The following is a 25,651-nucleotide window of genomic DNA, read 5'->3' on the forward strand; positions in this document are numbered from 1 at the left end:
GGTATTAGGGCTCAAGAAACCTACCTCACTGATAGCCCTTCAATCACCATTCACAAATCACTCTAAAAGCTCCAAAACACCGACTTGAAAATGGTGGAAATGAACCAAATTCGCGAAGTGTTCTATTTATGGTTTCTGCCCAAGCTTTTCGCACATGCGGATCATTTCTCGCTGCTGCATAACTGCACCTGCGGGAAAATCCATCGCAGGTGCGGAACTCACTTATGACCCCAGGTTCCACATTTGCGGCCAACCTATCGCACCTGCGCTTGACACTCCGCATCTGCGAAGCCAGCCATCTTCCTCCCTTCCGCATCTGCGCCCCAAGTATCGCACATGCGGGCTCGCAGATACGATAGACTTCTTGCACTTGCACATCCTACCTAGCCCAGCACTATTCGCACCTGCGAACTCCCCATGCGCACCAGCAACCTCGCACCTGTGACTCCCCCTTCCGTAGGTGTGAAAATAACAATAGCTGCAGCTTCAGCTGCATTTTCCCACTTTGACAAATCCGTTAACCACCCGGAATCACCCAGAGGCCCTCGGTACCTCGACCAAAAATACAAACAAGTCATATATCAACATACAAACTTAGCCGAACCTTCGAATCACTCAAAACAACATTGAAACACCAATTTACCCTCGGATTCAAGCGTAAGAACTTTTAGATCTTCCAAATTCGACAACCGATGTCGAAACCAACCAAACCTAGTTCGAATGACATCAAATGTTGCACACACGTCACAAATGACACTAGGAACCTACTCCAACTTCCGAAATTCCATTCTGACCCCGATATCAAATTTTGAACTGCCGACCAAAAATCGTCAAATTTTCTATTTCGCCAATTCAAACCTAATTCTACATAGGTCACCTAATGGAGCTAATGGAACCATAAGAATTCAAATCCGAGGTCGTTTATAGATAGGTCAACATTTGGTTGACCTTTCCAACTTAAGCTTCTACTTTAAAGACTAAGTGTCTCAATCCACTCCGAAACCACTCCGGACTCGAACCAACTAACCCGATACATCATAATATAGTTGAAAAGCAAAAAAGTAGAAGAAATAGTGGAAACTGGGCTATAACTCTCTAAATGACCGGCCGGGTCATTACATCATCTCCCTCTTAAACAACCAGTCCTCCTCGAACGGGTCTAGAAACATACCTGGAGTTTCAAATAGGCGTGGATATCTCTCCGCATCTCCGGCCCGGTCTCCCAGGTGGCCTCCTCAACAGGCTGCCCTCTCCACTGCACCTTCACTGAAGCTATGTCCTTTGACCTCAACCTTCGAATCTGCCGATCCAAAATGGCCACCGGCTCCACATCATAAGTCATATCGCCCTCCAACTGAACCGTGCTAAAATCCAAAACATAGGACAGATCACCGATATACTTCCAGAGCATGGAAACATGAAATACTGGGTGCAGACTCGACAAGCTAGGTGGCAAGGCAAGCTTATACTCCACCTCCCCTATCCTCTAAAGCACCTCAAAAGGCCCAATGAACCGGAGGCTCAACTTGCCCCTCTTTCCAAACATCATAACACCCTTCATGGGTGATACCTTTAGCAAAACCTTTTCCCCGACCATAAAAGACACATCACAGACCTTCCTGTCCGTGTAGCTCTTCTGCCTAGACTGCGCCGTGCGAAGCCGCTCCTGAATCAACTTCACCTAAAATAATGCATCCTGGACCAAGTCTGTACCTAAGAGCCTAGCCTCACCTGGCTCAAACCATCCAACAAAAGATCTACACTTCCCATATAAAGCCTCATACGGAGCCATCTGAATACTCGACTGACAATTGTTGTTATATGCAAACTCCGCGAGTGGCAGAAACTTGTCCCATGAACCCCCAAAGTCAATGACACAACCACGTAACATGTCCTCTAATATCTGAATAGTGTGCTCGGACTGCGCATCCATATAAGGTGAAAAGTTATGCTCAACTCAACCCGAGTACCCAACTCTAGCTGCACGACCCTCCAAAACTGCGATGTGGACTAAGTACCTCTCTCTGAAATGATGGAAATTGGAACACCATGCAGGAGAACAATCTTTCGACTATAAATCTCAGCCAACCGCTCTGAAGTATAAGTAGTACCAACTGGAATGAAGTGCTCGGACTTGGTCAGCCGATCCACAATAACCCAAATAGCATCGAACTTCCTCGAAGTCCGTGGAAGCCCAACTACGAAGGCCATGGTGATCTGCTCCCACTTTCACTCTGGGATGTCTAACTTCTGAAGCAAGCCACCCGGTCTCTGATGCTCATACTTCACCTGCTGACAGCTGAGACACTAAGCTACAAACCCAACTATATTATTTTTCATCCGCCTCCACCAATAGTGCTGACTCAAATCCTGGTACATCTTCGCAACACCCGGATGGATGGAATACCGCGAGCTGTGGGCCTCCTCAAGAATAAACTCCCTGAGCCCATCTACATTAGGCACACATATACGGCCCTGCATCCTCAACACGCCGTCATCACCAATGGTCACATCCCTTGCATCACCTCGCTGAACCCTGTCCTGAAGAACAAGCAGGTGGGGGTCATCATAATGACGCTCCCTGATACGATCATAAAGAGAAGACCTGGAGACCACACAAGCCAATACCCGACTCGACTCCGAAATTTCCAATATGACAAGCTGGCCCGCTAAGGACTGAACATCCAATGCCAAGGGTCTCTCTGCTGCTGGGAGATATGCTAAACTCCCCAAACCCTCCACTCGGCGACTCAAATCATCGGCCACCACATTAGCCTTCCCCGGATGGTACAAGATAGTGATATCGTAGTCCTTAAGTAGCTCTAACCATCTCCGCTGATGCAAGTTAAGATCCTTCTGCTTCAACAGGTATTGCAAACTCCGATGATCAGTATAGATCTCACAATGAACCCCATATAAATAATGATGCCAAATCTTCAAGGCGTGCACAATGGATGCTAACTCAAGATCATGCACAAGATAGTTCTTCTCATGGGTCTTTAATTGGAGCGAGGCATAGGCAATCACCCTACCTTCCTGCATCAGAACACAACCAATACCTACCCTCGAGGCATCACAATACATGGTGTAAGAACCTGAAGCTTATGGCAGAACTAACACTAGAGCTAAGGTCAAAGCAATATTGAGCTTCTGAAATCTCACCTCACACTCATCCGACCACCTGAATGGAGCACCCTTTTGGGTCAATTTGGTCAAGGGCGATGCAATAGACGAGAAACCCTGAACGAACCGATGGTAATAACTAACCTAACCGAGAAAGCTCCATATCTCTGTAGCTTAGGACGGTTTGGGCCAACTCTAAACCGCCTCTATCTTCTTTGAATCAACCTGAATACCCTTACGGACACCACGTGCCCCAAGAATGCTACTGAACCGAGCTAGAACTCACACTTGGAGAATTTTGCATAAAGCTTCTCCTCCCTCAATCTCTGTAATACAATCCTTAAGTGCTGAGCATGCTCCTCCTGGCTACGAGAGTATACCAGGATGTCATCAATGAATACAATAACAAATGAGTCCAAATAGGGCTGGAATACACTGTTCATCAGATTCATGAACACTTATGGGGCATTGGTTAGACCAAAAGACATCACCAAGAACTCATAATGGCCATATTGGGTCCTGAAAGCCGTCTTATGAATATTCGAATACCGAATCTTTAGCTGGTGATAACCGGACCTCAACTCAATCTTGGAGAACACCCTTTCTCCATGAAGCTTGTCAAATAAATCATCAATACGAGGCAAAGGATACTTGTTCTTTACTGTGACTTTGTTCAACTCCCTGTAATCAATGCACATCCTCATGGAACCATCCCTCTTCATTACCAATCGAACCGGTGCACCCCAAGGTGACACACTAGGAAGAATAAACCCCTTATCAAGGAGTTCCTGAAGTTGTTCCTTCAAATCTTTCAACTCTGTCGGTTCCATACGATACGGTGGAATAGAAATGGGCTGAGTGCCTGGCACCAAATCAATACCAAAGTCAATATCCCTATCAGGCGGCATGCCCGGTAGGTCTCCAGGAAACATATCCAAAAAATCATGCACCACGAGAACAGAATCAATGGTAGGAGTCTCTTCACTAACATCCCTCACAAAAGTCAAATAGGATAGACAACCCTTCTCAACCATACGCTGAGCCTTCAAGTATGTAATCACCCTACTAGGTACATAGTCTATAGAACCGCTCCACTCAACTCTCAGAAATCCCGGCATAGCCAACGTCACCGTCTTAGCGTGACAATCTAGAATAACATGACATGGAGATAACCAATCCATACCCAATATCACATCAAAGTCAACCATACTGAGAAGCAAAAGATCCACTTGGGTCTCCAGGCCCCCAATAGTCACCACATATGACAAATATACGCGGTTCACAGCAATAGTATCGCCTACAAGAGTAGATACATGAACATATAAAACTAAAGACTCATAGGGCATAACCAAAAAATGGGCAAAATACGAGGAAAAATATGAATAAGTGGAACCAGGGGTCAAATAATACAGAAGCATCTCTGTGGCAAACTGACCTGTAATCGCAGCATCTACTCGGGTCTAGCAGGCAGGGAGAGCATAGAAACGGGCCTGGCCACCCCCTGATCTGCCTCCCCCTCTAGGGCGACCCCTAGTTGACTGACTCCTCTGTGGAGCGGAACCTCCCACTAGATGGGGATACTCTCTCCTCAGGTGACCAAACTCTCTACACTTATAGTAACACCCCGATGCTGGTTCTGGGGGATTGAAGATAGCCCCGAGAATCGGGATGACTAGCAGAAAGACCCGGCATAGACGAAATCTGACCCGATGGAGCACGCGAAGAACTGTGCGCTGATAGTGCACCGGATGATGAATGGCCATGCTGATGACTGTGAGAACCATGGCCAGATGATGCACCACAGTGAAATGCCCGAGCTGGCTAAGCCTGTCTAAAATGACGACCTCTACCGTGTTGGAACTGACCCCCTAAAGGTGCATCGTGGAATCCACCCTGACCACGGGGCCTCTTGGCCTCTCTCACAACCCTCTCCTGCCCGCGAACCATCTCAATCTGCCGAGCAACGTCGACAACCTCGTCAAAGGTAGCACCTGAAACCCTCTCTCTGGTCATGAGCAACTGTAGTTGATTAGTGAGACCATCAATAAACCTCATGATCCTCTCTTTTTCTGTGGGAACTAACCATATAGCATGACGGGCCAACTTAGAGAACCGCATCTCATACTATGTCACAAACATACTTCGAGGCACAAACTTCTCCAAAAAGACCACAGAGAACTGCTGCCAAGTAAGGGGTGTTGCGCCAATAGGCCTACACCTCTCGTAAGTCTCCCACCATCTGAGTGCAGCCCCAGAAAACTGAAAAGTAGTGAATGCGACACCATCAGTCTCCAGAATACCAGCAGTACGGATATGTCCAAAAGGTCCTGAGCATCCTCTCTCTCTATGCCACTGAAAAGTGGTGGCTGGAGTATCCCAAACCTCTCCAACCTATTCTGATCACCCTCAGGCACAATAGGAACCACATAATCCTGAATAGCTGCAACCGGCTGGGCTGGTGGTGCCCCCGGTGTCTGGAGTCCCTGAACAAGCTGCTCGGGTGCGCGAGCGATGCGGATCTGAGTGCCTGTGCCTCCCCCGGCCTGAGAAGTGGCTGCGGCCATCGAGATAGAGACCGCCTGAGCAAGGCCAGTACACGCTATCATAATCTGAGCTAGGGCCTCCTAAAGGCCTAGAATCACAATAGGCAACAAGTAGTTCCTGAGCTGGTGCATCGACAACTGGAATCTGGTCCTTCTATGGGACAACTGGTGCATCTATAGCTACTGCCCCAACTGTGGTACGGGCTGCACCTCTGCCCCTACCACGACATATACCGCGGCCTCAACCTCTCACGGCCTTGGCTGGTGGTACTGGTGGCTGTCCCTCCCGACCAATAATTCGAGTCCTCACCATCTGTGAGAGAATGAAACAATAAATTTTTAGTTACTAGAATCAATAGATTCGCACGACAATAATTGAAGAATATGGAATTTTCCTAAAGGTTCTGTAGCCTCTCAAAGATAAGTACAGACGTCTCCATATCGATAAGCAAGACTCTACTAAACCCGCTCATGACTCGTGAGACCTATGTAACCTAGGCTCTAATACCAATCTGTCAAGACCCAAAATCCTAACCTATCGTGGAACTAGGCAAGCCGACTCATTCCAAAATAAACCGATATTTTTATTTCAAAGATAATTTCAAGGCTATTTAGCATAAAAACCTTTGTAAAACAGTTCAAACCAAAACAAAAGTGCGGAAAAGAAAACAAAAGCCCGACATCGGGGTGTCACTAAGTCATGAGCATCTAGATAATCAAGCTAAGGCAACTAGTGTCTAAATATCAGTACAAGATAGAAAAGAATATGGAAGGAGAGTCAAGGTCCTGCGGACGCCGACATCTACCTCGTAGTCTCCGATACTCGATCGTGCTCTAACACAACGACCTTCATGATCAAACACACCTGGATCTGCACATAAAGCACAGGGTGTAGCATGAGTACAACCACCTCAGCAAGTAACAGAAATAAATAAGGAACTGAGAAAAACAAAACTGAGGTACATATAATACAATTCTTTTCAGGAATTTCAGCAAAGGAATTTAGGCATGCTTTCAAACTAGTGTTTCAAAATCAAACATTTTAAGATCATGCGGCACAGTATAAGTCCTCCAAAACATCACAACAGAAATGACTAGAAACAAAGTGCGTCAATAAATAAAAACAAAATACAGCCTCTCAAGGGCTACTATCACTCATCTATCGCGATAACTCAATCGCTCGACTATCAGTCTCAATACTCACACTCAAGGTACCTGCGCTCACTGGGGGTATGCACAGACTTCGTAGGGGTTCCTACAGCCCAAGCGCTATATTTCTGCGGTGTGCAGCCCGACCCAATACTTCTGCGGTGTGCAGCCTGATCCATATATTATTGCGGCGTGCATCCCGATCGAAGCACTACTGTGGCGTGCAGCCCCATCCAATATCATGGCCCGAAGGCTTGTTGCGGTATGCAATCTGATCCAGCATTAACTGCGATGCGCAACTCGACCCAACATATCTCACACAGCTCTCAACCCGGCACTCAGCCCTGAATCAGTCACTAGCCTTTCCAGCTTCACAATTATCAAAACAATAGCCGAAACAAGGATTATAACAAGTACAAATCAAATCATGGGAGAGAACCGGAACAAAATACATAAGCAAACAAGGACCGAGTACAAGACAACAATTTAACAGTCAATGTAACAAGCACACGACCACTACAGGCCCCAACAGGTTTTCACACAACCTAAGCATGGTTTCTAACATGTAAGACAATCAATAAATTGAAAGCAAGAGTGAACCAGTAATAACAAAGGTGTATTTGACTTTACAGTCTACCGAGACTGACCAAGTCTCTATCCCGCTCGGTGCCCTCTCACACATCCATCACCTAACGTGTGCGTCACCTCTAAATATCGACATCATATAAATTTCTTGGGGTTTCGTACCCTCAAGACCAGATTTAAAACTGTCACTTACCTCAAACCAATCAAAATCCTACTCTGTGATACCCTTGCCTCTCAAATCGGCCTCCAAACATCCCGAATCTATCCACAAGCAATACAATACGATCAATATAGGCTAAATGGATAAATTTCACATGCAAAATACCAAATTAGACTAAAAATCTCGGCCCCTAGGGCCACGTCTCGAAATATGACAACATTTACAAAACTAGATAGCCCATTCAATCATGAGTCTGTACATACAAAATTTATCCAAATCCGACATCGTTTGGTCCCTCAAATCCTTAAATTAAACTCTTCAAAATCCCAAACCCTAACCCCTCCCTTTCACTAATTACATGATTAAACAACGAGAAATCACCATATATATGAGTATTAGGGCTCAAGCAAGTTACCTCACTGATACCTCCAAAAATCACTCAAAAAGCTCAAAAAACCGACTTGAAAATGGTGGAAATGAACCAAATTCGCGATATGTTCTATTTATCGTCTCTGCCCAGGCTTTTCGCACCTGCTGACCATTTCTCGCTTCTGCGCAACCGCACCTAGAAAAATATCCATCGCAGGTGCACTTATGAGCCCAGGTTCCAAATCTGCGACTAACCTGTTGCACCTGCGCTTGCGCACCTCTGCGTGACACTCCACATATGCAAAGCCATCCATCTTCTTCCCTTCCGCATCTGCTCACCAAGTCTCGCATCTGCGGCTTTGCATATGCGATAGACTTCTCACACCTGTGCATCCTACCTAGCCCTGCACTGCCTGCACCTGCGAACTTCACATGTGCACCAGCGACCTCACACCCACGACTCCCCCTTCCGTAGGTGCGGAAATAATAATAGAAGCAGCTTTAGTTGCATTTTCCAAATTTGACAAATCCGTTAACCACCCGGAATCACCCCGAGGCCCTCGGGACCTCAACCAAAAATACCAACAAGTCATATATTAACATACAAACTTAGTCGAACCTTCAAATAACTCAAAACAACATCGAAACACCAATTTACCCTCGGATTCAAGCCTAAGAACTTCTAAAACTTCCAAATTCGACAACCGATGTCGAAACCAACCAAACCACATCCGAATGACCTCAAAGTTTACACACACGTCACAAATGACACTACGAACCGACTCAAACTTACGGAATTCCATTCCAACCCGATATCAAAATTTTCATTGCGGACCAAAAATCGCCAAATTTTCAATTTCGCCAATTCAAGCTTAATTCTACTACGGACCTCCGAATCACATTCAGGACGTGCTACTAAGTCCAAAATCACCTAACAGAGCTAATGGAACCATCAGAATTCAAATCCGAGGTCGTTTACACATATGTAAACATCTGGTTGACCGGTAGTTTCGGGAGTTATAGCCTCGTTTCTCCCATTTCTATTTCCTTTATGCTCTTAAGTTATATTATGATATACCGGGTTAGTTGGTTCGGGTCCGTAGTAGTTTCGGAGTGGAATGAGACACTTAGTTTCTTATTTAGAACCTTAAGTTGGAAAAGTCAACTAGATGTTGACTTATGTGTAAACAATCTCGGAATTTAATTCTGATAGTTCCGTTAGCTCCGTAAGGTGATTTTGGATTTAGGAGCACGTTCGGAATGAAATTTGGAGTTTCGTGGTAGAATTAGGCTTGAATTGGCGATTTTCGATCGACAGTGAAAAATTTGATATCGGGGTCGGAATGGAATTCCAGAAGTTGGAGTAGGTTTGTAGTGTCATTTGTGACGTGTGTCATTAATTTAGAAGTTTTTAGGCTTGAATCCGAGGGTATTTTGGTTTTTGGATGTAGTTTTGAGTGATTCGAAGGTTAGACTAAGTTTGTATGTTGATATATGACTTGTTGGTATTTTTGGTTGTGGTCCCGAGGGCCTCGGGGTGATTCCGAGTGGTTAACAGATTTGTCGAAGTTGGAAAATGCAGCTGAAGCAGCTGCTTCTGCTATTTCTGCACCTGCGGAAGGAAGAGTCGCAAGTGCAAGGCCGCTGGTGCGCATGGGGTTCACAGGTGCGGACAATGCTGGGCTAGGCAGGATGTGCAGGTGTGAGAAGGCTATGGCATCTGCGAGCCCGCATGTGCATGACCTGGGGCGCAGATGCGGAACGAAGGAAGAAGGCTGGCTTCGCAGATGCGGCGCGCCACGCGCAGGTGCGAGTAAAACGATGTCAGATTTTGATAAATTTTTTATGGTTAGACTCGTGAGTGAATGGACTTTCTAGTTTTATAAATTTTATCGGATTTCGAGATGTGGACCCAGGGGAATTCATGTGGATTCCATTAGTGCGTATTGATGGTATTGTACTGATTGTGAAAAGACTCAGAGCATTTGGAGGCCGAGTCCAGAGGCAAGTGCATTGCAGGGTAAAGATTTGACCGGTTTGTGGTAAGTAACAATTGTAAATCTAGTCCTAAGGGTATGAAACCCCGGATTTTTCTGTGATTTTACTATTTTGAGGTGACGCACATCCTAGTCACGGGCGTGTGGGCGTGCACTGTTGGGGAAATTATATGATACGTATATATTTTAAAAAGAGTTTCTGTAAATTGGGCTGAATGCCATATTTGGACCTTGTGCCAGTGCTAGTTTGACCCTTAGGGGCCTTTTCTTACTATCCTCTCACTTTTTTCGATTGAAAATCTATACTTAGTCGTGGTTATACTTGTTTACTGCATAACTCAGTTTTATGAGTCTATTTTGATGTATATAAATGTTGTTTTGGTTGAGTGCCTTATTTATTTTTTTACAGAAATTCCCGAGTGGCTTGAGAGGTTTATGAATGAGTGAGGTTGAGGGCCTGATTTGTAAGGATATTTATGGGATCGGGCTGCATGCCGCAACATGTTTGATATAGGCCAAGGGCCTGAGTGATTTATGCCATGATTTGGCTTGATATAGTGCTTGGACTGAAGGAGCCCCTCCGTAGTCTGTACATACCCGCAGTGAGCGCAGGTACCTACTGAGTGCGAGTGCCGAGTACCGAGTGCTCAGTGACTATGAGGCATGCGTGATTGTGAGGTATGCTCGAGTGGCAAGAGTGATGGTGAGGTATGCCCGAGTGGTAAGAGTGATTGTCAATTATGCCCGAGTGGCATAAGTGACTGTGAGGTTTTCCCGAGGGGCTGTTTATGATTTCATCATTTGTTCTCACCTTTGCATTGAGCCTTTGTTTGAAAAACTGTTGAAAAATATCTTTAAATGATTTTTACTGGAACCGGGTTTAAACGAGATGATTTGATTCAAACACTAATTTTTAAAGCATGATCTACTTTACTGAATTTTTGTGATATGAACTTGATATTCTTTATTGATCGTCATTACTGCTCAATCTTTATTTATTGTTGTTACTTACTGAGTTGGAGTACTCACGGTACTCCCTACACCTTGTGTGAAGATCTAGGTATAGCTGGTCATGGCAGCGGTTCTTGATTATTCTGGTTGCAGATTTTCTCGGTGATAGCAAGATTGCTGCTTGGCGACCGCAGTCCCTGCTCTTCTCACTCTTATCTTCCTTTAGTTGTATTTAGCTAGTTTCCAGACTATGTTAGTTTTGATATTGTCAGACAAATGGTAGTAGATGCTCATGACTAGTGACACCCCGATGTCGGGCTTTTCTTTTCCATATTTTTATTTTGATTTGAACTCCTTTACGAAGGTTTTTATGTTGAATAACATTTAAACTTATCTTTGAAATAAAAATATCGGTTTGTTTTTGAAATGATTCGTCTTTCCTAGTTCCACGATAGGAGCCATCACGATAGGGGTTAGTTTGAGTCGTGACAGATTGGTATCAGAGCCTAAGTTACATAGGTCTCACGAGTCATGGGCAGGTTTAGTAGAGTCTTGCGGGTCGGTACAAAGACGTATGTACTTATCTTTGAGAGGCTGCAGATCCTTTAAGAAGATTCTGCATTCTTGAATTCTTGTCGTGCGAATCTTTTGATTCTAGTAACTAAACATTTGTTGTTTCATTCTCTCACAGATGGTGAGGACTCGTACTACCGGTCAGGAGGGCCAGCCACCAGTACCACCAGCTAGGGCCGCGGTAGAGGCCATGGTAGTGGCAGAGATGCAGCCCCGTACAACAGCTGGGGTAGTACCTGCAGATCCACCAGTTGTCCCAGGACAGGACCAGGTTCCAGTTGTTGATGCACCAGCTCAAGCATCACCTGTGCCTATTGTGATTCCAGGCCTTCAGGAAGCCTTAGCCCAAATTCTGACAGCGTGTACTGGCCTTGTTCAGGCGGTTTCTATCTTGACGGCCGCAACCACTTCTCAGGCCAGGGGAGGCACTCAGACTCCCGTCGGTCGCACACCCGAGCAGGTTGTTCAGGGACTTTAGACATCGGAGGCACCACTAGCCCAGCCGGTTGTAGTTGCACAGGATTATGTGGTTCCTTCTATGCCTGAGGATGATCAACGTAGGTTGGAGAGGTTTGGGAGACTCTAGCTGCCACCTTTCAGTGGCAAAGAGAGAGAGGATGCTCTGGACCTAAGTTGAGATTCTATGATTCTTCTTCTTGAAGTTAGGACATTTTAATTTCATATGTCCAGATTTACCATATTCGTAGCAGCATACATTCTCTTTTTGTTGAACCTCATTCTTGTGGCTCTTGTGATGATTCTGGATGGATTGAGATTTTTTATTTTGCTTCTTTCTACTCTTCTTTTTTCTTGTCCTGGGTATCAGTGCCAAGTCTTCTCGATCTTCACCGTTTTCAGTTTCTTCAAGAATTGATTTGGATTTGATTTCCTTAACTTTGTTAGTGTCTCCATGGATATTTTTTAATCTGTCCCATATATCTTTAGCAGTCTCACAAGTGGATATATTCTTATATTCTTCTTCACTAATCACACAATAGAGCATGTTGATTTCTCTAGCGTTTGTTTGCATAATATCTAACTGCTCTCTTGTGTAGTCAAATATGTATGCCCCTTTTTCAAGCTTCCTTCCATCACTGTTGTTCGGAATAGGTCTAGGTCCATTCTGAATAACTAGCCAGGCTAGATAATCTATTGATTGAACATAAACCTTCATTCATTCTTTCTAATGGCTATAGTATTGACTACTGAAGTACGGTGGCCTTCTTGTTGTGTATCCCTCTTGAAATATGGTTCCAGTAATTTGATGGGCTGGATTAATTTATCCAGGGAGTGCTTGCATGCTCCATGCTTTACTGGAAAAAGGAGCAGCACTTCAAATTGTCTCCCATGATTCAAGAAAGGTGCCTCTAATTCCTTTATGAGGGATGGGCTGGATTTAATCTTTGAAGTCCTCCATGTCGAGATGCTTTGATGCAAGAAGCAGAACTTTAAATTTGATGGGCTGGATTAATTTATCCAGAGAGTGCTTTCATATTCCATGCTTTATTGGGGAAAGGAGCAGCACTTCAAATTGTCCCTATTATGTTGTGATTTCCACTCAAATTGTCTTACAATATGTTGTGTTTCCCTTCCACTTTGAATCTCCCATTTTACAGAATCTGCATACACACACTTGTATAACATTAGTCAAGACTTCTTTATGGATATTGATCATTATTAAAATTCTTAACTTAACAACAACTACTATGGAGTCATGTTCTGAACAAGAGAAGGTGGATACTGAGGTGATTTCTGATATAAATAATTATGTTGATCAGCCATTGATGGATCAGGACTATTTTGTTGAGAAAGCAACAGTAGAATCTGTTGAACCATTAATGGTGGAAACTGTTGGGATAAATTTGGTTAAGCCTTTGATGGATCAGGAATATACTGAGATGATCACTCCTATCTATTATGTTGAAGAACCAATGGAGGAATCTAAGGTGCAAAGTCACGAGGCTACTGGTGTAGAGAATGGTTCGTCGTTGGGGCTAACTACTTTTTCTCAATTTAAAGAATCTATGATCGTTGACTTTGAGAACGCGATGCAAGAATTTAATATGCCTGAAATAATGGTTAGATCGGATGAAAATATGGGTTGTGACACACTATTGGAGAAGATCCAGACACAAGATCAAGAAGAAGAAGGTTGTTCTTTTGCTGTTAATGAGGAGCATAATATTGCATTTATGGAATCTGAAGTCAAGGCTACAAGTTTTCATGAACTACTAACTGGTTGCAGGGGTTATGGTATGGGGAACAATCAGGTGCAATTGGTACCTGAATCGACTACAATAACAACTATGCCTCAATTCCTAGAAAGTTGGGATCGGTTGTATGAATCTTCAATGTCCATGTCGTTGGTACCTGAATCGACTACTATGCTAAATTCTAATGAAATTGCAACAGGAGAATGTGACACAACACCTTGTTCTATTCAACCAGCAAATTGATATTACCAACAACCACTATTGAAGTACCTGAGGTAAATTTAGAATCTGAAGGGAATGCTATTCTGCAGTTAGAGGGACCAGCCTCTGTTGAACCTGAGCTGCACACACAAGAGGGGTAACGAGGAGGATGTTTTGACGGGGAAACATTTACTGAAAGTGAAACTAGCTTCATTACTGATCTTGTGGATGCCATGTTAGATAATGCGCCTATGACGGAAAGATTGGCTGCAATGAGGATGGATCAGACAGTAATGTTGGACCAACAATCTTGGAACAATCTACCTGACAAGTTTCAGGAAACTTCGTGGGCAGTATTACCTAGGTTCAATTCTTGACTTTGAAAGTGTATTTAATGTTTCTCATGGATATGTCTCTAACAAATTGTAACAAATTCTTGACTTTGAAAGGTCTCTTCCCCTTTCTTCTTTTACACATATTCATATGAGAATTTGGCTTCTTTTGCCACTTACACACCTAAATTACAGGGGTCGAGCTAGTGTACATGTTACATAAATACTGTATTTATGTTAGAAATTTATTAAATATGTACAAATTATTAATATCTATAAACTAATACCGCCCGGGTAAATTTTAGGATCTTCGTATTATCCTTATACTTAACTTTTCCACTAAAATCTTAGTGGCAAGTGATAATAACACCAAACATTAAGTGTGCAATTTTGATACTCACGTCATGGGGAACATCAAAAGTGATGCATGTTTGAGCCATTTGAAATTCACTTGATCTAGAAAAAATCACATGAAACTGATAATGAAAAAAAAGATCATGTTCGGTTCCTTTTAATTCGTTGCGCGCACGCACACAAATTAAATCGTATAAAGACAATTTGTATTTAATATAACTATCGTGCAAGTATTTTACCATTAAGAATCAAACAGTTTCTTGTTACAGATTGTATATTGATTTATTATAATTACAGGATATCCCCTTTCGCGAATGACTATTTATCCGAGTGATTTCTGATGTTTGGCTATAATTTCATATTTTTAGTACATTACTTACCTTACATTTTGGGGCTTTAATGCTAAACTATACTATATTTGTGCTTAATTGAGTTTATTTTATGTGTAGGTACGTTGAAGACGAAATTGGGAGCAAAGTAGAGATTTTATGTGTATTTTATACACTACAAGAATGGAGTTATGATTATTTAATTAGTGGATATATAAGGATTAAAGTTTAACATTACAAAGGAAGACAAAAAGAGACAAATCAAAAGAAGACAAAAAGAACAATTGAAAAAAGAAACAAAAATGTGAATTGGAAATGTTAGGCAACAAAATTGAATCGAAACAGCAGCAGGCGTAGCGAGCTACTTTGCTCGCGTTAGAGCAGGCGAGTCGAGGATTAAAGCGCACGACAGAGCTTGCGTCGCACGGGCTACAGCGAGATGAAGCTCGCGTTTTGCCTCGCGCCGCGAGGCTTGTAGCGAGGGTGTTCCGGATTTTAAAGCCTAATTTATTTCCTTTTTGGTTTTGGACTTGGTTATTTCATCTAGCCTTTTTCCCTACACATATAAATAGTCATTAAACACCATTTTTAGAGGAGTTTTTGCGACCGGAGGCAAGAACATCACGTGGAACAACTTTTGGAGGATAAAATCATCGAGTTCTTCATTCCTTTATCTTTTCTTTGTAATTTGTTTATGCAAACATACTTGGGAAAATTGTTACTATGAACATGAGTGGCTAAGCACTCTAGTTCTAGGGTTGTGGTTGACATGATTATTAACGTTTATTAATTACATCTTCGTTAATTCGGATTATAATCTTGTGGTTGTTTCTTTAATTCTAGTTTTAACTTGTGAATTGTTGTAGCTACCAATTCACCCTACTATCTATGCTATGCTTGGGGAAAGCCTTATTTAGATTAGAGTAGAATTAGAGAGAGCTTGTTTCTGAACCCGTGGCTCAGGGACGATTTCTCGGTTAGGATAGTAATATACCTAACAGTCTTGCTTAATTGAATACCGTATTATATTCGTTCATGATAGACTCAATACCATAGGAATATAGGATTGATATATTGTGGGCAGACGAGTAGTATTGTGGGAATATGCTATTCATATAAACGATCCAGTTAATTAGCAACCATAGATAATCTGGATTAACGAGTGTGATTATTGAACTTAATAGGATTGATAAACCAACCACAACCCTGGAATTTTCACCTCCTACGAATTAAAATCTCAACATACACATTTGCATTCTTGATAAATTAGTTGTTGCTTGTTTAATTTCCGCAATAGTAGATTAATAGAAAAATATCACTCTTAAATATCTTGGACAATTAATTGATTTTAGTTTGCTTAGTTGACAATTGATCCAAGTCTCATTGGGTTCGATATCCGATTTTTGAGTCACTTTATTACTTGACGGCCATGACTTGGGGAACCAACAAGTTTTTGGCGCCATTGCCGAGGACTTAGTTATTGATTATTTATCTAAGTTATGCTTTTATTCGTTATTTGTTCAAGTTTTAAATTTTAGTTTGCTTTATTTGTGATAACGCAAGCTCCTCTCTTGAATGCGGAGGAGTAGAAGCGCAAACAATATCCTTCCTCTTGATCCTGAGATCGAACGAACACTTCATAGAGTGAGGAGGGAAGTTGAAGCTAGAACTAGAATTGAAAGAGAGTTGGACATCGTAGTTCAACCACAGCCAATAGAGATGGCAGGTAAATGAAGGGCGTCCGGTGATAGAAGCTGCAAGGCCCAATCTTGCTAATATGACTCAGGCAATTGTGAAGCCTGAGATCAGGGTCACTTTGAACTCAAATAGTACATGGTACAACTGATTCAGTCCACTGGGCAATATGTGGGTCTATCTCATGAAGACCCGCAGAGGCACATTCAGAACTTCCTGGAAATTACAGACGCTTACAATTATCCGAATATTTCCAAGGACTATGTCAGGCTGACACTGTTTCACTTTTCACTGCTAGGGGAAGCTAAGGAATGGTTACAAAAAGGCCCGCGAACTCAATCCACAATTGGGATGATCTAGCAAGGAAATTCTTAATCAAGTTTTTTCCCACTAAAAAGACAAAGTCGCTGAGGAGCCAGATTTTTGGGTTGCAACAACGAGATGGCGAGACTCTTTGTTAAGCTTGGGAAAGATACAAGAAGCTATTCAGAGACTGCCCACATCATTGTCAGACTGATGAGGTGTTGGGTCACACTTTCGTTGATGGGTTGGACGAGGCATCAAAGATGAATCTTGACTTAGAATGTGGGGGTAGTTGCATGGCAAGACCGTATAATGATATCCAGATCCTGCTAAACAATTTCACTGCTAGTGATAATAATTGGCAAGGAGATAGGGAACCACGAAGAGCACTTAAACAAAAGGCAGCAGGTATGATCGAGCTTGATGATTTCTCAGCCATGAGGGTAGATATAGCAAGATTAGCAAATCAGATGAATAAGATGAGAATGCACCATGCACAACAGATGCAGCATGTGCAACAGATGTCTACTTGTTGCGAGTTATGTGGTGAAGGTCACACAAGTGACATATGCCCCGTGAATCCTGAATCTATCTACTACGTGGGGCAACAAGCTAGAGGGCCAATGAATTAAAATGCTCAATATAGTGACACATACAATTCGAACTGGAGGAATCATCCTAACTTTTCTTGGGGTGGAAATCAGAACATCAGGCCTCAAGGGAATCATAATCATCCACCTCAACCTCCACAGCAATCAGAAGAGAGTTTGATTGACGTGATGAAAAAGCTCTTGCTAGACAATCAGAAAGTTATGGCTGGGAATCAACAATTGCGCACAAAGTTCAGAAATCTAGAGATGCAGTTTGGGCAAATGGCTAACAATCAGAATATTAGACCTGTTGGAGCTCTCCCAAGTGATACAGAGAAAAATCCTCAAGTCAATGCAGTGACGTTGAGAAATGGGAGAGAGTTAGTAGAAGTACCTAAGAAGAAAAAGGAGCAGTCTGGGCTCGAAGAATAAAGAGTGCCAAAACCTGTAGAGGTAGATGAGAGAAACAAAACAGAGTCTGAGCAAATATCAGAGAGGGTGCCACCTTCTTTTCCTCAAAGACTGAGAAAGAAGAATGATGACCATATGATTCACAAATTTTTAGATATGCTGAAGCAGATACACTTGAACATCCATTTGGTGGACATGCTCAGTGAGGTCCCAAAATATGCAAACTATATTAAGGATATAGTGGCAAATAAGATGAGGTTAACTGAATTTGAGATCGGCGCACTTACTGAGGAGTGCACTTCCAGGATTCAACATAAGATTCCACAAAAGCTTAAGGATCCGGGTAGTTTTACCATCCCCGTGAGGATTGGTGAAATTGATGTGGGTAGAGCCTTGTGTGATTTGGGTGCAAGTATCAATCTGATGTCGTTGTCAATGTTCAAACAATTAGGATTAGGAGCTCGGAGACCCACCACGGTGCTGCTACACTTAGCTGACAAATCTTATGTTTATCCTGAGGGGGTAATTGAGGACATCTTGCTGCAGATTTGGAAGTTTATTTTCCCTACAGATTTTATCATCCGGGGCTACAAGGCTGATAAGCTAGTTCCTATCATCTTGGGACGACCTCTTTTGGCCACTAGAGATGCCATTATCAATGTCCGAGAAGGTAAGATGATCCTGAGGGTGGACAATGAAGAAGCGGTCTTCAATGTATATCGAGCCATTAAGTTGCCTCGTCATTACGAGGACCTGGCCATGATTTCCGTGGTGAAGATAAATGAACCAGCTGTAGAGCCAGGTGCATTTAAAGAAGATGCACTAGAAAAGGCAGTGATGTTGTTCAATCACTTGGAACTGGAAGAAGAGGTTGAGGAGATATTGCAAATTTTGGATGCATCTTGTGAATACATAAGAGAAAGATCCCAGTTTAAGCCTTTGGATAGGCCAATCGGCCTGCCCCTAGACCCTCAGTTGAGGAGGCTCCAAAACTGGAACTTAAACCCTTACCATCTTATCTTCATTATGCATATTCGGGTAGTTCTAACACTTTACCTGTGATTGTTTCTTCTCATTTGTCTAAATTGCAGGAAAAAAAGATCTTAAGGGTGCTGAGGGAGCACAAGCATTCCATTGGTTGGACAATATCAGACATAAAGGGTATTAGCCATGTATTCTGCATGCACAAAATACACATGGAGGAGGGACACAAGGCTAGCGTGGAACATCAACGCTGCCTAAATCCAATCATGAAAGAGGTGGTAAGAAAAGAAGTGATTAAATGGCTCGGCACATGTATAGTATTTCCCATCTCCGATAGTAAATGGGTAAGCCCTGTTCAATGTGTACCTAAAAAGGAGGGTATGACTGTTGTAGTGAATGAACAAAATGAATTAATTCTAACTAGGACTATGACTGGTTGGAGAATATGCATAGATTATAGGAAGTTGAATAATGCTACACGAAAAGATCACTTCCCCCCCCCCTAATTCATTGATCAAATGCTTGACAGGTTAGCCGGACAGGAATAATATTGTTTCCTTGACGGCTATTCAGGGTATAATCAGATTGCTATTTCCCTAAAAGATCAAGAAAAGACCACTTTTAAATTCCATTATGGCACCTGCGATTTTTCAAAGGTGTATGATGGCTATTTTCACCGATATGGTGGAACAGTTTGTGAAGGTTTTTATGGATGATTTTTTTATGTTTGGTCCTTATTTTGATGAATGCTTGACCAATCTTGCTAAAGTGCTTGCCAGGTGTGAGGAGACTAATCTGGCACTGCATTGGGAAGTGTGCTATTTTATGGTATGTGAAGGTATAGTGATGGGGCACAAGTGTCCAAAGATGGACTGGAAGTTGACAAATCTAAGGTGGAAGCAATTGAAAAGTTGCCACCACCGATTTCAGTGAAAGGAGTTAGAAGTTTTATGGGACATGCAGGTTTTTATCGTCGATTTATAAAGGATTTCTCAAAAATTTCTTCTCCTTTGTGCAGGTTGTTAGAGAAGGATTTGCCGTTCAAGTTTGACGATGCTTGTCTGAAAGCATTCGAGGAGTTGAAAAAGAAGTTAGTTAGTGCACCAATCATAGTGGCTCCTGACTGGAAAGAGCCATTTGAGCTGATGTATGACGCTAGTGATGTGCAATTGGGGCCGTGTTGGGCCATAGGAGGAGCAAACTTTTTCACTCCAATTACTATACAAGCAAGACTCTTACCCCTGCTCAAATAAATTATACTGTGACAGAAAAGGAGTTGCTTGCTGTAGTGTGGGTGTTCGATAAATTTTAGGCCTATTTGGCTGGCACCAAATTCATCGTCTACACATACCATGCAGCCATCAGGTATTGTTCGAAAATAAAGATGCTAAACCAAGGCTAATCCATTGGGTTTTACTCTTGCAGGAATTTGATTTGGAGATTCGATACCGTAAAGGAATAGAGAATCAAGTGGCTGATCACTTATCCAGGTTAGAAACTCGGAATCATGTACCTGAGGGAGATGTCATCAAGGAAACATTCCTGGATGAGCAATTGTTGGCCATTACTGCTGGGGAGGTTCCATGGTATGCAGATGTCGCCTGATCTAGAACCTTATACTAAAAAGAAGTTCTTGCGAGATGTGAGGTCATATGTGTGAGATGAGCCATTTCTGTTCAAATCTTGTACCGATCAGTTAATGAGAAGATGTGTGCCAGAATCTGAAATAAATGCTATCTTACATGACTGTCATGTGTCACCTTATGATGGTCATTCTGCGGGTGACAAAACGGTAGCTAAGGTTTTGCAATCGGGTTTTTATTGGCCTAGGGTGTTTAAAGATGCCCATGAGTTTGTGAGGAGGTGTGATAGGTGCCAGAGAACAGGAACATTCACGAAAAGGCATGAGAAGCCATTGTACGGTATTATGGAGGTTGAAATTTTTGACGTGTGGGGAATTGATTTTATGGGTCCGTTTTCCTTGTCTAGTGGGTGTAAGCACATTTTGGTGGCCGTTGACTATGTGTCGAAGTGGGTGGAGGCCATTGCTCTTCCTACTAATGATGCCAAGGTTGTGGCACTCCAAGAGTGATGATTAGTGATGTGGGCACCCATTTCTGTAACAAGCTCTTGGACAATGTCTTAGCACAATATAGGGTCAAACATAAGGTTGCAACCGCTTACCATCCTCAGACTAGTGGGAAAGTTGAAGTCTCAAATAGAGAGATAAAGAAGATCGTGGAGAAGACGGTTAGTGCAAGTGGGAAAGATTGGGCTGCAAAGCTTGATGATGCTCTATGGGCATACCGGACTGCCTACAAAACTCCAATCGGACCCTCCACTTACAAGCTAGTTTATGGGAAGGCATGCCATTTACCGGTGGAACTTGAGCACAAGGCCTATTGGGCGATAAAGAAGCTGAACTTTGATGCAGAATTAGTGGGTAGAAAGCGGGTGATGCAATTGAACGAGCTTGATGAGTTTCTCTTGCATGCGTATGAGAATGCCAAGTTATATAAAGAAAAGACCAAGCGCTAGCATGATAAGCATATCCACCATCGCGAGTTCGAATCGGGCCAATTGATTCTCTTGTTCAATTTGAGGTTAAGACTCTTTCCATGGAAGCTCAAATAGAGATAATCGGGCCCGTTTGAGATAGTGAGAGTCACTCCACATGGTGCAATTGAGTTGCGCGTCTTAGGTGGCGAGAGAATGTTCTTAGTGAACGGACAAAGAGTAAAGCACTATTATGAAGGTGACTTTGATCGTCAGAAGTCGAAGGTGTTACTTGCCAATGATTAGACGAGATTTTGTGTCGTGACGCGATGTTAAATCAGGCGCTTATAGGGAGGTAACCCATCTTTACTGCTTTCTTTTATTTTTATTTTTTATCTTATTATTGATGTAGTGTTTGTTTTTATTTTGCAGGATTATAAGCATAGGAGGCAGAGCCATTGAAAGTGTGCAAAAGCAAGTTAGATGGTGAGAACTAAGTGTGGGGTACCCACACAAAGGACCATGCCTGGGGGAAGTCTGAGTACCCCGATCGCCGCTATTGCTTCGGCCTTTGGCCTTTCAGGGAGTTTCTTATCCACCCTCGTTATTGTTTTGCTTTATTTGTGCATTGGGGACACTGCACTCTTTTAAGTGTGGGGTAGGAGAATTCTCTATATAATAAGTAGTTGGATGTTAGAAAAATGTTAACTTCTTATTTTTATTTTCGTAGTTGTGTAATGTTTTAGTATTTTAGTAGCTATGAAAAAAATTGAAAAATAAAAGTAGAAAAATTGGACTTTTCCCGACGATGGATCTCCTAGATAGTTTTCTTGAGGGATTTAAGTCTAAGGAAAAAGGACAAAAAACATTTCTTTGTATGTAGTGTAGTAATTCCCCCTTGATTGTTTCTTTGTGCTGCGGTTTTTTTCCAAGGGTTTTGTTTGAACTGGGTGTAGTAAGTTTTATTTGTTTTAGGAGTAGGAGCCATTGTGAGATGAATTGAAATGAAGCAATATCTCTTAACTTTGTTATGCCTTGAGAATAGTGAGTACTTTGGTTGTGATGCTTAGACTCAGTTGTTGACTGTTGTATAATTACCTTAAATTGTATGATCTTAAATTTGCTTAACTGCTTTGACTAGAATGTCTTGATGAGTCTGATCCTGAGTGAGTTATGTGTCAGGTGTGTGTGAGATTTGTGTGTTATTCTGCGCATTGCATTTGATGTCTAGAACTTGCTCTGTGTGTTTGCAAAGTGAAATAGTAGTTTTGTTCAGTCTTGGAAGTGATATAGGCATTTCTTTGTTGATCCAGATATATATAGTTTACCCGCCTAATTGTTATGTGTCGTAGTTAACCCCTTTGAGGTTGTAATCATGTTTCTTTGGCGACTACATTACAAGCCTTACCCATTTGTTTGAATTAACTATTTATTTGAACCTTTTAACCTCTCATGAGTACTTGAATTGTAATGAACTTTGTAAAAGTTAAAGTGAGGGTCGTTGCTTTGGCTTTTGAGTAGAATTATTGAAATAAGGAGAAAGGTGCACTGTTTTAAAAAAGTAAGAGCCACGTGAATTGAAAAAGAAAGGAAAAAATATATATAGTTGTATTGCTGTAAAATATATTCCTTGATAGTGGTGACACTTGATGTAATTGTGCTTAAAAGAAGTATGGAGTAATATACATTGATGTGAAGATAGAGTTTGGTTTGACATAAGTATGGGGTTTGAATGTTAAAGTATATGTATTAAAGTGCTCAGGGAGGTGTAGTCACTCTTATATCCAAATGTATCTTACCCGACCCGCAGCCTACATTACAACCTATTAAAGTCATACTTGATCCTAGACTGAATGGGCTCGATTAGTAGAATAGTACACTATGGGCAGGCCTATGGTGCATCTCTTGTGGCATATGAATGTTATTTCTGAGAGTGAGTGAATTCTTCCTATCTTGAGTTCCTAATTCTTCTTAAATTTTAATGTGTGTGGAACTACTCTCTTTTGTTGTGTGAGGCACTTGATTCATGAAGCAAAGGTAATAATGTCATTGACTTCTATGTTAGAGTAAGTGAGTGAGTGGTGAATAATGCATGGTACTTGTGAGTTAAATCTTGAGGTGAAGATGTTACACCCCTATGCTTAGTCTATTTTAAAGATTCTTGGTGTGATGAGTTAGTAGAATTGTTTAAAAAGGTCGTGTCTATATAAAATGTAGTTTGATTGCTCGAGAACGAGCAACGTTTAAGTGTGAAGTTGTGACGTTTGACTATAATTCTATATTTTTAGTACATTACTTACCTTACATTTTGGGGCTTTAATGCTAAACTATACTATATTTGTACTTAATTGAGTTTATTTTATGTGTAGGTACGTTGAAGACGAAATTGGAAGCAAATTAGAGATTTTATGTGTATTTTACATATTACAAGAATGAAGTTATGATTATTTAATTAGTGGATATATAAGGACTAAAGTTTAACATTACAAAAGAAGACAAAAGAGACAAATCAAAAGAAGACAAAAAGAACAATTGAAAAAAGAAACAAAAACGTGAATTGGAAATGTTAGGCAACAAAATTGAATCGAAGCAGCAGCAGGCGTAGCAAGCTACTTTGCTCGCGTTAGAGCAGGCGAGTCGAGCATTAAAGCGCGCGACAGATCTTGCGTCGCACGGACTACAGCGAGATGAAGCTCGCGTTTTGCCCCGCACCGCGGGGCCTATAGCGAGGGTGTTCCTGGTTTTAAAGCCTATTTTGTCTCCTTTTTGGTTTTGGACTTGGTTATTTCGTTTAAACCTTTTCCCTACACATATAAATAGTCATTAAATACCATTTTTAGAGGAGTTTTTTGCAACCGGAGGCATGAACATCACGTGGAACAACATTTGGAGGAGAAAATCATCGAGTTCTTCATTCATTTATCTTTTCTTTGTAATTTATTTATGCAAAATACTTGGAAAATTGTTACTCCGAACATGAGTGGCTAAGCACTCTACTTCTAGGGTTGTGGTGGACATGATTATTAACGTTTCTAGGGTTGTGGTGGACATGATTATTAACGTTTATTAATTTACATCTTCGTTAATTCGGATTATCATCTTGTAGTTGTTTCTTTAATTCTAGTTTTAACTTGTGAATTGTTGTAGCTAGCAATTCACCCTACTATCTATGATATGCTTGGGAAAGCCGTGTTTAGATTAGAGTAGAATTAGAGAGATCTTGTTTCTGAACCCGTTGCTCGAGGAAAGCATTCGTTGTTAGGATAAGAATATACCTAACAGTCTTGCTTAGTTGAATACCGTATTATATCCGTTCATGATAGATTCAAGACCATAGAAATATAGGGTTGATATATTATTAATAGACGAATAGTATTGTGGGAACATGCTATTTATATAAACGAGACAGTTAATTAGCAACCATAGATAATCTATATTAACGAGTATGATTATAGAACTTAATAGGATTGATAAACCAGCCACAACCCTGAAATTTTCACCTCCTCTGAATTAAAATCACATCATACACATTTGCATTCTTGATAAATTAGTTGTTACTTGTTTAATTTCCGCAATAGTAGATTAATAAAAAAATATCATTCTTAAATATCTTGGACAATTAATTGATTTTAGTTTGCTTAGTTGACAATTGATCCAAGTCTCTGTGGGTTCGACATTCGACTTTCGAGTCACTTTATTACTTGACGGCCACGTATACTTGTGTGTACTTGGGGAACCAATAATTTCTCATTTGCGAAGGCAAACTTGATCATTAAAGAAAATACTCATCTATTGCGACAACCAGAGATCCTTTATCTAGTTTCTTAATATCCCATTGCATGGGATGTGATAGACAATGATTCAAAAATATCTTGGAGTTGGTTTATTTACAACTTAATATCTTATTCGGAATTAGGAGATGAAGTTGGATTAACAGTTATGTTTGATACGCAAAAGGTATTTTACCAAAACTTTCTGGCTTAAATTTTTACTTCATGTGTTATTATTTTATTTTATTCATCTCTATTTTGTAGGGTTCTGTTTGATTCATTTATGTTTTGTAGGGATTGGTACCAAGCATTCCTGAATTACTACCAAATTTTGAGCATCGAATGTCTGCTAGGCACATTTGGTCTAGCTGGTCAAAAACTTGGAGAGGTGAGGAGATAAGAAAGCAATTTTGGAGGTATTCTAAGGCTAGTTTTGAGGTGATGTTGAAAGAAGAACTGGTTGGGAAAACTTGCAAAAATATATGTGAAAGCCTATTAAAGTATAACAAAGAGTATTGGTGCC

The 25,651-nt window shown here is 41.6% G+C and overlaps 1 protein-coding gene and 1 non-coding gene across 2 annotated transcripts; one reads left to right on the forward strand and one right to left on the reverse strand.

Moving 5' to 3' along the window:
- Positions 1-16,978: 16,978 nt before the first annotated feature.
- Positions 16,979-17,085, reverse strand: LOC142176837 (small nucleolar RNA R71). The gene has a single exon (XR_012705644.1). It is a non-coding gene; the product is annotated as a small nucleolar RNA R71 (small nucleolar RNA).
- Positions 17,086-18,034: 949 nt separating this feature from the next.
- Positions 18,035-20,954, forward strand: LOC142175773 (uncharacterized). The gene is made up of 7 exons (XM_075242764.1): positions 18,035-18,916; positions 18,970-19,050; positions 19,556-19,641; positions 19,701-19,772; positions 19,881-20,025; positions 20,288-20,440; positions 20,559-20,954. Exons 1-7 carry the CDS (start codon positions 18,035-18,037, stop codon positions 20,952-20,954), a joined length of 1,815 nt encoding a protein of 604 aa, XP_075098865.1.
- Positions 20,955-25,651: the final 4,697 nt, after the last annotated feature.

This window comes from Nicotiana tabacum, chromosome 22 (genome assembly GCF_000715075.1).
Source record: "Nicotiana tabacum cultivar K326 chromosome 22, ASM71507v2, whole genome shotgun sequence".
NCBI classification, from domain to species: domain Eukaryota; kingdom Viridiplantae; phylum Streptophyta; class Magnoliopsida; order Solanales; family Solanaceae; genus Nicotiana; species Nicotiana tabacum.